At 31.3% G+C, this 16189-nt stretch overlaps 1 protein-coding gene, 1 long non-coding RNA gene and 1 pseudogene across 2 annotated transcripts; all 3 read left to right on the top strand.

The window, feature by feature from the left end:
- The first annotated feature begins 437 nt into the window (after positions 1 to 437).
- Positions 438 to 4765, top strand: LOC128162843 (uncharacterized). The gene is made up of 4 exons (XM_052826249.1): positions 438 to 655; positions 1930 to 2117; positions 3218 to 3328; positions 3950 to 4765. Exons 1-4 carry the CDS (start codon positions 486 to 488, stop codon positions 4507 to 4509), a joined length of 1029 nt encoding a protein of 342 aa, XP_052682209.1. The 5' UTR covers positions 438 to 485; the 3' UTR covers positions 4510 to 4765.
- Positions 4766 to 6177: 1412 nt separating this feature from the next.
- On the top strand, positions 6178 to 7519 carry LOC128164363 (uncharacterized). The gene is made up of 3 exons (XR_008240933.1): positions 6178 to 6520; positions 6710 to 6829; positions 7351 to 7519. It is a non-coding gene; the product is annotated as an uncharacterized LOC128164363 (long non-coding RNA).
- A 584-nt stretch (positions 7520 to 8103) lies between these two features.
- On the top strand, positions 8104 to 15394 carry LOC128162387 (uncharacterized; annotated as a pseudogene).
- Positions 15395 to 16189: the final 795 nt, after the last annotated feature.

Genomic DNA, 16189 nt, shown 5'->3' with positions numbered 1-16189 from the left:
GATGAAAAATCATTCTGGATCCATAACGTTTCGTACATAGGTCATGCGCGAGTTAACCGGATATAAAGAGGGTTTCCGTCCAATTGTTATAATTGTATGATTATAAAAATTTAAAAGCAACAATTTAATAAACAGAGAGTCGTTAAGTAAAATAGAAGTTAAATTTGTCAACAAATACACAATTCTTTAAAGAATTTATATTAACATCTCGGCAAAAAATAATGTATTACCAGATCAAAGTTGTAAACTGTCAATCTTTTATTAGCAATAACATTGACAGATTATTCTTTTATTTACATTCAGTATCTTGTTTTAAGATATCATTTTAAACACCGTTCTGGTACCAAAAAAATCCGTTTTCCGTTCCGTTTTCCGTTCCGTGTTTTAACAACACCCTATATACAGTAATGCACATAATTAATACACCACATGGGTATCCATATTATTACGCAAAGGCAAGAATTATATAATAGTTCTGCAGTGCAATGGCATCTTCTACAACGAACGCTCGAGATTTAGAACAGATTGTAAGGGATGGACTTAGCTCACTGGTCTTTGCGTTTGGTTACAAAACTGGTATAGTGAACGCCTTTACTGAAATTCAGCAGCCGTGTACCGCAGAGGAATTGAATCAAAAAGCTGGAAAGAAATTGAGGTTAGTTGGACATACCAAAATAAATTTATATTCTTAAGTGATAATAACTGACAGAAATGTTTATAACTTTTTTTTTCTTTAATCATACATCACTTCACCTGTAAATGTACCTTTAGAATTATTTGTTTACCAATTAAGTTATTTTTAGAACAACCCAGTTTGGACAACCTTTAAAATTCAATAGGATTTTTTTATGGCGTAATATTATATGCCAAGTTAAATTTCTCGTCCATCGGTGTTCCCAACAATTCATTTCAAGGACACACGTGTATACATAACCTGAAACACTTTGAAAATTTAAGCATCATATATAAAGTATATGAACTTTGCACTTTTTTAGAGGCAAATTGTGTCGTGTAATAAGTGTATACAAATCGCTTATGAAACGTATCCAAAGCTTACGAAATCAGATAACTGTTAAGATATTGATTGAACTCCCCGGTACAGTACAGTACAGTACAGTACGGTACGGTACAGTACAGTACGGTACAGTACGGTACGGTACATGTACGGTACGGTACAGTACAGTACGGTACGGTACAGTACAGTACGGTAGGGTACGGTACGGTACAGTACAGTACGGTACAGTACGGTACGGTACAGTACGGTACGGTACGGTACAGTACAGTACAGTACGGTACGGTACGGTACAGTACAGTACAGTACAGTAATCTTGATATACATTTATTTTCAACTTGAACGCACATACAACAAAGAATGATCAATAAATTGATAAAGGAAAATAATATCGATCTGTGTTCCTTGCTGTCATCGGCTGATTCATCTAAAAGTACAGCGTGCGTAAAGCTAATGAATATGTTGGGACCCATTTTGAACAAAGCATTTTATATCTTGTATGATCGGTATTGGCCAAAATTTGGAGAATAGCTATTTTCGAAATATTTACATTTATATTCCATTTATACAGTAAGATTTAAAAAGGAGCTTACGAATATTTTTTAAAATATATATAAATGTTAACTTTAATGTTAACAAAACTCCCACCGATAGTTCAAACCGAGTACAAATGCGGAAATTTGTTTTATTTTTTTTTCCGAGAAAGGGTAGTGTCAGTTTAGTTTTAACTGCTGTTTGAGTTAATACTTCTATAAAATAAAGGGACCCTAAATGCTAAACAATGTTTCAAAATATATCATCAATGCTAAACAATGATTTAACAAAAAGTAAATGACCAAGCATATCATAGTGCTATAGTATCCTCTTGACTCTTTCAAGAAAACAAATTTGCAAGAGAAAATATTTCTTTTTAACAGGTACACACAAGAATGGCTAGGTTGTATGGTTGCAGCCGGAATTGTAACAATTACAGACGACGAAAAATATTCACTTCCTCATGACAAAACTCAAATAAAAACCTGGGGCCACATTGCTACTGCTATTCCTATTCTGGGCGATATTATTCCAAAACTTGACAAGGCAGCTACACTGGGTGGACCCAAAGGTAAAATGCAAAATATGGCAAAACAACATTATTAAGAATAAATAGATTTCTTTTTTATTGCAAACAATAGCCAAATATGAAAACTCATGAATTATAGCTGCTTATGACACCGGAAATTCTACTTTTGGATTTTTTTACCCACATTTTTAGGTGTCTGGTGACGTGATTTACGTTGTATAGATATAAATTTGCATTTGAATTTTCAGTCTTTTACATATAAACTTTCTTGATGTACAGTTCAATCAGAAACCGTTTTTCCTTTGCATTTCCCTTATTCGTAATTAACATTTCTTGAAAAGCCGACCAATTTTCAATTGTTTTATTAACAAGAAATGTTTGTGAAACACTTATGCCCCCCTCCCTTGGGACATCCACAAAGAAAATGAACGTTAACTGCAAATATTTTGAATTTTTCTAAGTCCAAGGGCCATAACTCTGTCGGAAATTGCTCTATCATACCCAAAATCAAACTTGACCTAGATATTATATAGATAAACCTGCATAGCAAATCTCATATTAATATGTGCACCCTATGCGAGGAAAATGAGCGGAAGCTGCAAATAACTCGAATTTTTTTTAAGTCCAAGGGCCATAACTCTGTCGAAAATTGCTCGATCGAACCCAATATCGAGCTTTCCCTAGATATTATCAAGATAAACCTGTATATTAAATTTCATTTCAATATGTTTATCATATGCGAAGAAAATGAGCGGACACTGCAAATAACTCGAATTTTTTTAATCCAAGGGCCATAACTCTGTCGAAAATTGCTCGATCGTACCCAGTATCGACTTGACCTAGATATTATCATGATCAACCTGTATATTAAATTTCATTTCATTATGTTTATCCTTTACAAAGAAAATGAACGGAAACTGTTGGTGGACCGACCGACAGACAGCAGCAAAGCAATATGCCCTCCCTTCTTCCAAGGGGGGCATAAAAATTGAAATACAATTTACATGTTTTTCAGAAAAATGTTAAACATATAATAAAATATCACTTTTAAATGATATGCTCCGTTATTAAACTGAAAGTGATTGTTCTAACGTTTGTGAAGCATTGATATGCATATTTTATTTAAGTTTGATATTTTTAAGGATTTACCTACCAGGAACCGTATCTGCATTGGCTTAACGTGTTCCGATCTCCAGAAGCTCTTCAGGAATGGAACCAAGAGCTTCTTGTTCCTGTGATGAACCTTAAATCTGGTAAAAAAAAAGCTGTTTACATATTTCGTAGATTGTCAATAGTTTATATATATATATATATATATATATATATATATATATATATATATATATATATATATATATATATATATATATATATATTACTAAAGCGTTGTGTTTAAGGTGATGCAAATGTTTTAAAATTTATTTTAGCTTGTTTTAACGGATTTATACACTCATAAACACTCATAAACTCAATGTTAAACAGTCCGTGACTTTGTTGAGCCTTTTTGTTTATACCTATTTGTATAAGGCATAACGTACAACAAACAAATTATCAGTTTTCATATATCTATTTCACGGTACATAATACTTTTTTGATATGGTATTAAAAGTTTGCCAGTGCATTTTCTCTACGATGAAAGTAAATCTATTGACGCTAATTGTGTTAGCTAGAAAGATAGAGCATAACAAAAATTCAAAATCTTGAAATCCAGTTAATTGTTGATAGTTTTACCGAACTAAAAGTACGATTTTTAAAGGAGAGTAGGTATTATAAGGTGCATACAGCAATTTGAATGCATATTGCTGGAAAAAGTGGAAGAAATATCATATTTTAAAAATGTTTAAAAATCTGACTTTTTGTATATTCATATTTAGGGGGCGAGTTTGTGATACTAGACATAGGATGTGGGTTTGGAAAGCATTCCAGAGAAGTGGCGAAGCTTTATCCGCACTCGAAAATTATCGCAATTGATATGGAACAAGTGTCAATTGATAACGCCAAAAAGGAACTTGCCGAAGATGGGCTTGAAAACATTGAATATCTATGTATGAGAGGAGGACAACTTCCAGAAGAATGGGCGGAAAAATTTGATTTCGTGATAATCAACGACGTTTTGCATGATTCCTACGAAGTTGACGAGATATTGGAAGGAGTAAAGAAAGTGCTTAAACCTGACGGATTTGCGGCCGCTTTCGACCCCGCGGTGTCGTCATATCACAAAAAGATATTCAAGGACGCAACCGCACAATTCTTCTTACCTTATAGCCTTTTTTCATGTCTTCCAGTGAGTAGCATGGGTCCTAATGAAGGGCTTGGCATTGGTTGGGGCTACGAACGCCGAAAACAGAAGATCGAGGAACATGGTTTCCAGGTTGTCCAGGTCGGGGAAAAAGATGTCAATACCATACAAGAGGGCATCGTATTCCAGAAGTAGAACTTTATATATTTTTATTTAATGGAGGGTTTTTAAAAAAAAAACATATTAGAAGAAGTAGTTTGACATTGCACTGTTTAATGTACAGCAATTATGATAATAATGGTACTAGTTAGTTTACCTTTTTTCCTTTTATCATTTACAGTTTTAAATTGTATGAAATTTTTCATGTAGACGTGTGTATATATTCTTTATTTGTAGATAAAACTTTTATGGATAACTTTTTGATTTTCTAAAACATCTAACAAATAAATGATAACGTGATTACTACTGATGTGTTTTCTCTTTATAATATGGCGTTAGTGACCGTGGAAATTTCGAGGTTACGTTGTTCCAAAGGCTGCCAAAAAGCAATAGTAAACACACTTTTACCCACTAGTAAGCAATGCTTTTGACTTCCTGATTCTTCTACTTCAACCATACCTTTGTGGCAACAAAAGCCAAGATATGGTTCCTGCAGTAAACATACAATGCAAAATTATGACTGATTTTGACTAGTGTGTGTTTGGGACCTTTTTGTGGGTAAAATAAATTGTAAAAAGTCATACAGTGGGTGTAATCTAATTTTAAATGAACAAATCCAAAAGCTAGTGAACAGTAAAAATTCACAAAGCTATGCTATCAACTGGCTAGCTCAACAACATGGGTACTTAAACAAAACAGTATTGATTATTATACAGTTGAAGAAAAATTATCTTGCAAACAGATATCCATGGATCATGAAAGGTTGATTATAGTAACAATTTAACAATTTTCTGCAATTAAAAGCAAACACTCTGCGATGCATAATCTAACTAGCTTTTAATGTAGTATTATTTCATAATCATACATTAAAAATTGCTCTGCTGTTTCTTTTGTATCTTCACTATTTGTTTTTGTGTTATCATATGGCATATAGGTACAGGTAACTTTCTAGCTGCATATACGTGTACATATATTTTTACTTATAAATAGAGACATTTTGTCAGTAAGCTATGAATGGTTTGCACCAGAGTAAATGCTTCCATCCTTCGTATTTCAGTAAGTGTGAGAAGACTTCTATTGAATACTTCCTGATAATATTAAGAAATTAACTAAAATAATACTTTCATTTCCGATAAACTAGCCTAAAATAGCAAAAAAGATAGTAAAGGTGTAGAAACGCTTTGGCGGATCCAAGTCAGTTGGAGTTTGTATCGCAATATATACTATTAATGAATTCAAATTAAATGTTTTCATAACGAATTAATATATTTCATACATCAATGTAAAATATGTACAAAACACTACGTGAACAAACTCAACGTGTAACTACAAATAACCAGGTTTTAACATTTAATGCAAATCCAAAATAGGAAAAAAATTAAAATATATCAAACTATAACAATGATCTTCATATGGAAAAGCGGTCAAAGGCCTATAAAATTGTAATTTTCCAAGTCAGCCAGAACAATCAGAATTAAGGCCACATATCACAAATTTCAGTTTAGATCTTCATTCCTCCCCTTCAACTAAATATCCAGTCGCCTTTTAATTTCAATTCTATAAACTCGGTTGAGAAAAAAAAAACAAAAAAGGAATTCAGAACACTTTTAAAGCAACTGAGCATCTTGTTTAATCTCGAATCAGAGGTATTTAACGAAATGAGTCGCAAGTTATTGAATTTATTTAGTATATTTGACTTTTTATTTAAGGTGGAAGGCTACATCGTCACAACATGTCTGACTTCCGTTCGAAACGCCATTGTGTTCCGGATTGATAACATTATGTCGTGGTACAAAATAGCCATACACCGTTTAATTGAACTCTTCTAACTAAGGAGATGAGATAGGAATGTAATCATCAAAACGCTTAGAAAATATGTCAATTTTCTTCCTGTTTAAAGTTTTTAACTAACATTGATTATCAGCTGTTTTGTACGGAAAACGTTGAATCTAAATAATATACCGTTTCCTTGCTCTGCTGCTATTGGCAATACATTTTTGTCATCTGCAACAGACGATCATACATATGTGACGGATTACCGATATAGGTAAGCAGATGTCAAATTTTCATTTAAACTATATATGTATGATGAATATAAAACGAAAGTACCGTAGTACGATCTCTTGAATTGATCCTAACTTTCCAAATTAAAAAAATATTTGCAGTAAAAGACTTTCATTGAAACTTTGACATTAAACTAATGTATTTTGATTAACAATGATTAAAATAAATACAGCTAGGTAGCAATAGCATTGGAAGCCCGGATTTGCAAGCCAAATGAGGGAAAGACAGAATTCTGAAAAGGAGCATGTTTTTCATTTCCACACATGCATGTGTATCACTATGGACATCTAATGTATGTATTAATATGCGTATAGTTGTTGTTTATAATTGCTATTGTATTTAATAAAGTAAAAGGGAATTTATAATATAATTAACTACTTATATTTTGTTATAAAGAGTTATATATATATATATATATATATATATATATATATATATATATATATATATATATATATATATATATATATATATATATATATATATATATATATATATATATATATATATAAAAGATGCATTCATCAAAAATATAATTTTTCAGCTTCAAACATTATCATAAGCACTACTAATCTTATATCTACATATTTAGCATAGACTTGTTCCTTTTTTTAATTTTTCTTCGTGATTTTTATTAATTAAAAAATTGATCCCAACATATTTGAGACCATGTAAAATAAAGAAAGACAACTCTTAAACAGGATCTTTCATACCAAGATTTTTTCAATGATTAAGTATTTCCTTTAATTTTTCAATTTCATTCAATTTCTTTTCTTCATCCCATTAACCAACGAATATTGTTTATATTTTCAGGCTTTTGTAGGATTTTGTCCAGCAGTTTGCCTTAAAAGCATTTTTTTATATTTTAGTTTCATATTTATGTGGATTCCAATAAAAATCATACAAACTTCATTCATGATTTTTTTGTTTTTCATTTCTAAACTTAATAACATTTCACTTTCATAAGAATTTTAAAACAGAAATGTTTAAAAATTTGATAAGGAAGGGGCTATCTGGAACCAGACTGATATTTTAAAAATTCTCTAGAAAATAGTGTATTGTATTTTGAGGTCTATTATTGTTGAATACTGTGCCTAGTATTGGTAACAATTGCATGCAACAAAAATCTCCTACACTTATTTGGTGTAGAGATCCACCTTAATACACAAGATTAATATTGGATAAAACGAATAATATCAACAACACTTTTGAAGCAATGTACAAATGTAAAATTGTTTTTTTTTCGTCGAAAATAAAAGCATATTATTCATTTTTTTTTACAGATACACTGAAAACATTGACAAGAAATTAAACTTAGAAACATAAATAAGCTCATATATTACATTGGCTTTTGTAATATTTCAAAGTTTACGGATAATGGTGCAAAGTACTTTTAAAAATCTTTTCAACTTTTTAATAGATCATACTTCCCATGTAGTATGATATAAATGAGGAAAAGACTATTTTAAGATTATCAAATTTCTAATTTACGGGGTAAAGGAAAAATATTAAGAACGTTAATTTTAAACGCAAATTTATACGATTTATACGCCACATCGGTTTCCATAATATTACATAATGATTTAACTTGCCAAAAAATGGCATCTTCAACAAACGCTCGGGACTTGGAGCAGATTGTAAGGGATGGACTTAGTACCCTGGTTTTCGCATTTGGTTACAAAACTGGTATAGTGGATGCCTTTACTGAAATTCAGCAGCCGTGTACCGCAAAGGAATTAAGCCAAAGAGCAGGAAAAAAATTGAGGTAAGTTGAAAATACACAAATCGCTTCAGAATGAAACATATCTCGTTGAATGAGATTGTATTATACATTTGCATAAAATAATCTACTTTGTCACAGAAATTTTATTTTTGCACTTTCTTATTATTACAAAGAACGAAATTAAAAAGCATTTGTGTTATAAATCAATTATACATTATATTTTTATATCAAGTAACTAATTATAAACAAGAGCACGCGTGATTATATATATTTATGGATCAGTATAATATAAAATGCATTTTTCTGTAAAGCAGAGAAAAGGCATCTTAATCTTTAGTCGTAAAGTTATTTTTAAAACAGAGTAAAAAACAAGTTTAACGACATTTTAGACTATTTCAAGGACACAATAGAGATCTTTTATTACGTAATGAAACATGCTGGGTAAGGTTACTCAAACATTGGTGTTAATTTCCATTCTTTTCATCAACATGCACGTATGCACAAAAAATAAATGAACTGCTTCATAATCTTGTTAAATTGGGGACCTTTAAATATAAGAAATAAATTTCCCCCATTCATGATACTAGTAATCAAATTGAAAAAAAAACGGATTATACAGGTACAAGATGGGTATCTAGATACAATAAAAGGGGATTAGTTGATTATGACCATAGAATATAAAAGAAATTATCAATTTAAATACACATAAAGTTGGCATTTTACTGAACAGAAAAAAGAAATAAACTAATCTGTTGTAGAATAGTGTACATACCCATTTTAACACCTTGCCTTGGTCATCTGTTTCACCAAACATTCCGGCACGCGTATTTTGAATATTAAGTAAAAATTAATTGATAACAATTATATATAAATAAAAATATGAAAATAATAATTGTACATTAAGTATTTGGAGATCCAATCTCAACAAAAGATAGTTCTTTTGTTATAACCGTGAACATGTCAGAATTTTTTTTTTGTTCTTTTTTTTGGTTTTTTTTTTTTTTTGGCACTCTATTGTTCATTTGACCTCATCTTGCTGTTTTACAGATATACATTTGTAACAAAGATTTGCTTACATTATTGAATTTCAAGGGGGGAAAATTGCCTTTTTAAAGGTTTTTTGTTTTTCAAAACATAGCCTTTCCAACTTTAAATAGATGTGATCATAAAGAAAAAGTGGACTTATTTGTTTTTTCAGATACACTGAAGAATGGCTGGGTTGTATGGTTGCAGCTGGAATTTTAACTATTACAGATGACGAAAAATATTCACTTCCTCATGACAAAACTCAAATAAAAATTTGGGGTCATATTGCAACTGTTATTCCAATTCTCAGCGAGATTATTCCAAAACTTGACGAAGCAACAACATTGGATGGACCGAAAGGCATAGTATTCAATATTTATTAGAAAATACAAAACAGAAAAGGAGGCAACGCAACCAACGTTTTTAATTCATACATTGTAATACATGGATATTTATATTTTAAAAAATAGCCAAGAGTCAAGTAGTAAAAGGTTCGGTTATGTAGGTAAATTATACATGTAAAGTGTTCAGTTCCACATCTCCTTTGAGGTGGATGAGGTGTTTTTGTATTGTAGATTTTCATTTTTATCCGTTTATTGAAAGAACATTCTTTTTGGTTTTGTTTATTCATGTTTTAATAGCTCTTTAAAAGTAAAACAAAATCTTGTAAAACTACATTCGATTACCTGAGTTACCCATGGTTCTTTTAACGAAAACGATGCAAATGGCTCCTACTTATCGAATATATGTTTCAATTATAAGAAAATTGTTGAGTAACACGCCTTTTAACTTATATAACATATGCGTTAGTTTTCTTATGATTTAATTGCTATGGTCATTTAATTTAAACATTTTGAAGGTTTCAGTTACAATGAACAATATCTACATTGTTTCAACGAGTTCCGATCACCAGAAGTTCTTCAGGATTGGAATCAACGACTTCTTGTTCCTGTGATGAACTTGAAACAAGGTCAGCAAAATCATTTACACATATCATTTAGAGATTGATTTATAGCTACATGTATATTATTTTAATTACAATGCTTTTGCATATAAATAAAGCTCATTTGAAAAATATATGTCTGTTTTCGAGATCAATATACATTGATAACTCGGAGGGCAACAAGATAAAATAATTTCTACGGCAGGATATTGGGAGAAATATTGTATTGCGATAAATTGTGATATTTTTAAAATCAAAATTTTTTTTTAAGTTAGACAATAATTGATAGATTTATATCCCTAGTTTATTTGCATTATAATTCTATATAAAAGTAATTTTTAATTGGTAGGTCCACCAATCTGGTGGAAGAAGAAAATAAAACGTTCAACAATTAATGAATTAACAGTTACTGTGAGAAATAAATGTGTTGAATGTGTCAACCTGCAGGGAGACATAATTACAACTGCAGCAGCTATTTAATTTATTTAATAAGAATAGCAGTGTCAAGGGGTAGCTGATATGTTATATTCTGGGCTACATTTGGGAACAATTAAGAACTCCAAGGCCTTTTGTGGAAATGACGCTTTGGATATTTATTGTTGTATTTGTGTATCAAATAAATCATTCCACAAGACTGAGTACAGCTAGGTGATCTATAATCATATACAATTATAATATTACTAAAACACTCTCATTCTCTACATTCACTCATTAAATTTATCATTAGTTAAATAATATTTAAATTACATATATTTGATTGAAATGACTCACCAAGTACAACAGCAAAATTAACTAATATAATAGTCGGGTTGAAAAGCTAGGAAGCTTATAGTTATTCAACCGTCTGTCTTGGGTGTCGTCATGATATTAAATCCAAAGTTCGCGCTAAAAATTATATTATACAAACGGACATGCGCACTCACTCACTCAAACCCGAAAAACCAGTCTAATACACCATTAATTGATTGATCCACCCGCCAAACGTAACCACGTGACCTCTGGTACTACTATCATACTATGAATGATTGTATGAATGAATGAAGCGGCGTGAATGTAAACAAATGAACAATGGGAAATGAAAACATGAAATGCTGAATAAATGAACGCAAATATGATTACTAATTAACTAAAATAATTAATCCTGTGACATCTGTATGTCAACATGTTTTGACTTTAAGGAAGCTCTTTGAACAGTCACACTTTCAAAACCTCCGACTTTCCTTTCGTGTTTGGAACGATAACAAATGAACGAAATTCTGAGCCTGATCAATTACTAGTAAACCGGTATACTGATATTGAAAAAATGCATTGCTATACGATATGTTTTGTACACATACCATAATACACCAAAATACCGTTATTATTGCGCAGCCCTAATAATTTTTAATATGAAACAATGTAACAACAAATCCATTCAATTAACAACACAGTTTGATAGAAGGATAGTACATTAAGACGTTAGCCATCTAAAAATTAGAAAAGCGTTAATTGATAATGTTTACCTCTTGAAAGATGGTATGATTTTTCATTAGAGAAAATCGTGTGTGATTTCACATTAAAGGGACATGGTCACGATTTTAGTCAAAAATTATTTTTCTGATTTTAATGTTCACAATGCTTCAGTAAGGCATTTTCAATAGGCAGCCAAAATTTGACTGTCATTCGTTGAGATATAAGCAAGTTACAGAGCTTGCAATTCTTTGCTATGTAAACGAAGCTTTTGTTTACATTTTGAATGTTGAAGTGAAAATTCCAATTTTAGACCTAATGTATGTGTTAAACGTAAGTAACTGTTTGTTTATGCTTAAAATGAATAAGAAGATAGACAAATCAGCTTGAAAAACATTTTTTAATGGTATATTGAACCTATGTAAACAACAACAGGGCACGAGCATTGTTTACATGACAAAGAATTGTGAGCCCTGTATCTTGCTTATATCTTTACAACTGACCCTGAAAATTCATTTGATCAGTAGAAATGCTTTCCTTAAGCATTGCAAATAATGAAAACAGAAAAATAGAATTTGACCAAAATCGTGACCATGCCCCTTTAAGGCGACAGTTCCTAACTAAAATGTTTATCATATGGATAGAAAGAATACTTTTATTAAAAATTGATACATAAATAAGCGTGCAATTTTGACTTCATTTCTATATTCATCCACAGGAGACGAGTTTATGATACTTGACATAGGATGTGGGTTCGGGAAGCATTCCAGAGAAGTAGCAAAGCTATACCCACGCTCTAAAATAACCGCCATTGATATGGACCAGTCTTCAATAGATAACGCCAAGAAGGAAGTTTCCAAAGAAGCACCAAGCAACATCGAATATCTGTGTATGAGAGGAGGACAACTTCCAGAGGAGTGGGCGGAAAAATTTGATTTCGTGATAATCAACGATGTTCTGCATGATTCCTACGAAGTTGACGAAATATTAGATGAGATCAAAAGGGTGCTTAAACCTGATGGGTTGCGGCCGCTTACGATCCGGCGGTGTCTTCGTATCACAACAAGGTAGTCAACGATGCAACCGCGCAGTTCTTTTTACCCTTCAGTCTCTTCGTGTGTCTTCCTGTGAGTAGCATGGGTCCTAATGAAGGGCTAGGTGTTGGCTGGGGTTACGAACGCCGAAAACAGAAGATTGAAGAGCATGGTTTTCGAGTTGTGCAGGTCGGAGATAAAGATACTGAAAATATACAAGAGAGCATTGTCTTTCAGAAAAAGTAAACATTTATATCTTTAATATAGCTATAACAAATATTTATAGCATAAGTTTTCTACGATCAAAATTGAGCAAAAATATAAATCGATAAGCTAGCTATTTTAAGTGTTTTTGATAGTTTTATCACTTTACTACATGTACTAAACTATGTTTAAAATTAGTCGTTTGGACTTTACATGCTCTGTCGGTAAAATCAAATAATATTTATCAACTGGTGTTATCCTTATTTCTTATATCTGAAGATATGTATCAATGTATCACATTTAGCATCATGGTGGTGGACTCTATACAGGGATATATACCTGTGCATTGCCCATAGCATGAACTTTGTAGTAAGTTTTGTTTTACTGTTGACACCAATAAGTGTGTAAATTTTGAATGTATTAACTGTACATGCACGTTATGTGTTTTGTGCCTTTTTCGTTAATGACACTTATTTTATCGGTCATAATGTCTAAACTTTTATCTACATGTATCTTGTGGTTATGTATAAGGATCAATCTCCAAATAATTAGCATAAAGCAGATACCTTCTAATATACATTTGTGGACATTAGTTACAAGCCTCCTTTACTCCTACCTCACTCACACAGCACTCTTTAAGATAATACAATCATGTATATCTTTGAAAATATTGTTTTTATGTGCCAGTTCTTGAAATGGACCCATTACTTTTCAGAACATTCTAAATGTTAATTTTTAACATATTACTGAAAATTTTCAGGACATTCCCCCAAAACAAAAATTTCTTAGCTACACATGCAAGTAGTTATTTATAATGCTGCATTGAAATGAAAAGCAAAAGACAGATAAATCCACGAACTGGCCAGCAACAAAGGTAGATATAGCGTCATGATACGTGACCTCATGAAGATGTTTATTATATGTTGTTCAACACGAAAATCAATCTAAATAATTTAAAGAAAACATTATCATACATATCTATTTTTAGCCAAAAGAAAAGACACCTCACCAGTACAAAAAAAAATTTCTATTTGAAAAAAGAGTGCGCATATGAAAAAAACAAAGCTAATTAAGATCCATTTCAAACCAACTAGAAGAATTTACTGTGGACGAAACCATGCAGTGATGTCTAATATTCTCAAAGTTGTTACCTTGAGCAAAGGCGGTGGAAAACAAATTATTGACGTGTCGAAAGATACAACATATGAAAACCTTGAAAAACCAACCCTTTATCTTTTCTTTTCAAAGGGAAGATCAAAGGCCCAGAATCGCCATGCAGCTGTCCGACCTGAATCTTTATTTTGCGTCCCCCTCTGGAAATCCACTACATTGATACTTTCAAAACGATCATGGATTGACGGTTGGAAATTTTTTGACCATATAAAGACAGTTTAAGTGTACTTATTTAACTTAGTTTTTATAACCTTTCATTTTGAATGCTTTGATTGTTTTTCATGATAACGTTCAGAAGAATTCTCCAAGTCCTATCAACATGGAAAGTCGGCCGTTAAGCCTGATTAAAGTAGATCCAGTGTTCTGTGATGTCACACTTTTTTGTAAAACTTGAAATTCTTAAAAAATTGTCCAAGATTGTTTTATTTATTTTATGTGAATATAATCACATGGATGTAATTAGAATTATTGGTAGGTTCAAGATATTTTCGCACTTAATTTTATACTAAATTTCCAAATTTTTATATATTTCACATATGCAAAGGGGAAATAACTCTTTTTCTGACTTTTCTCTCAGTGGTATGTCTAAATGCTATAGTTTTTCTTATTCCAACGATTAATTTTAAAATATTTTTGTAATTTTAGTTTTCTGATAAAGTTGACATTAAAATTAAACAAGAAAAACAAATTTCTGCCCACAAGATTTTACTTTTAACAAAAAAAAAATACATTTTTCTAATGCTAAAGTATGCTTTAGTTTATGTTTATCTGGCATCTCAAAAAGTGTGATGACATGTATATTTTTTCTAACAAGTGATGACATTTAAGTCTATTAAGTCGATATCAGTGTGGTTTTTCAACTTTCCTCAGAGAATTTTACGAGTATGGAGCTACCTTAATGAGCTGGAAGACATGCAGTTGCTGCCAGTCAAATCACGCATATTTGATGCAGTTTGGATCAGATACAGAATATGCAAATGCTGGTACTTCTGTTAAATTTTGTTTTAAACATCCACCCAGACCTATTTGATTTTAGTAAACAATCTGTAGTATTACCCTATGTTTGATATACTTATTTACGTATATGATATAATAAATTAACAGTCCCCTGATAAATTCAGTGACTGAAACTGAGGACATTATAGATTTTTATCTTTTTCTGTCTGTCTGTTTTGATAATAACAAAAATACTCCTTGCCTGTTAATTTTGTGATCATACAATTATAACTGTAATACTTTGTATGTTAATATTTTCAAATCATAACAAGATTTATTAATTAAAAAATAGATCAATTTATTTTAGAGTGAGGCTAAGATTTTAAATTGTTCCGGAATTTTAATTCTGGAAATTTTGTACAGTAAGGGTTTATGTTAAACTTACTTGTTTTTTGGAAAAGCCATTTGAACTGAATGGTCTGGAAAGGTAACAGAGTGGCAGAGATATGCCATTCAGCACATTTTAGTAATTTTTCAGTCACATTTCAGTTGACTGACTGGCACAGTTTTATCCCGTAGTATATGAAAATATAGATAACAATCACATGATGCGTTTTCTTATGACGTTACAACATTCATTAAAATGTGACAATACGATTACGTAAAACATTTTTCAATGTTATTAACTGCTATAAAATAACATTATATACAGCGATGCACATAATTTAGACACCGTATGGGCGTCCATAATATTACACTGCTGAAATTCAGCAGCCGTGTACTGCGGAGGAATTGAGCCAAATAGCTGGAAACAAATTATGGTTAGTGGAACAATCAAAATTAACTCTAAAACGAAATATAACCAAATGATTCATACAAAAAGCTGGGTATGTTACTTCTAGAAAACAGGCCAAATTAAATGCTTCCTTTATAAAGAAAGATAATCTTAAAAAAAAAAACATATATGGTTTTAGAGTCCATGATCCCAAGGTCAATATACGCGAAAATATTTGGCCTTATCATCAAAATATGTAATACCCAAACCTATCCGGGATCCGAAAAACAGTAACTATTTCTGATTTTTCGGTGTTTTTACAAAACTTCGATATAGTCACAAGTACCCAACAAAACAATTAAAGAGAAATGCGTTGCTTGAAATACTAT

This window comes from Crassostrea angulata, chromosome 9 (genome assembly GCF_025612915.1).
Source record: "Crassostrea angulata isolate pt1a10 chromosome 9, ASM2561291v2, whole genome shotgun sequence".
NCBI lineage: Eukaryota > Metazoa > Mollusca > Bivalvia > Ostreida > Ostreidae > Magallana > Magallana angulata.
The sequence above is the reverse complement of the archived record's forward strand: the minus strand, read 5'-3'. Positions and strand labels throughout refer to the sequence as shown.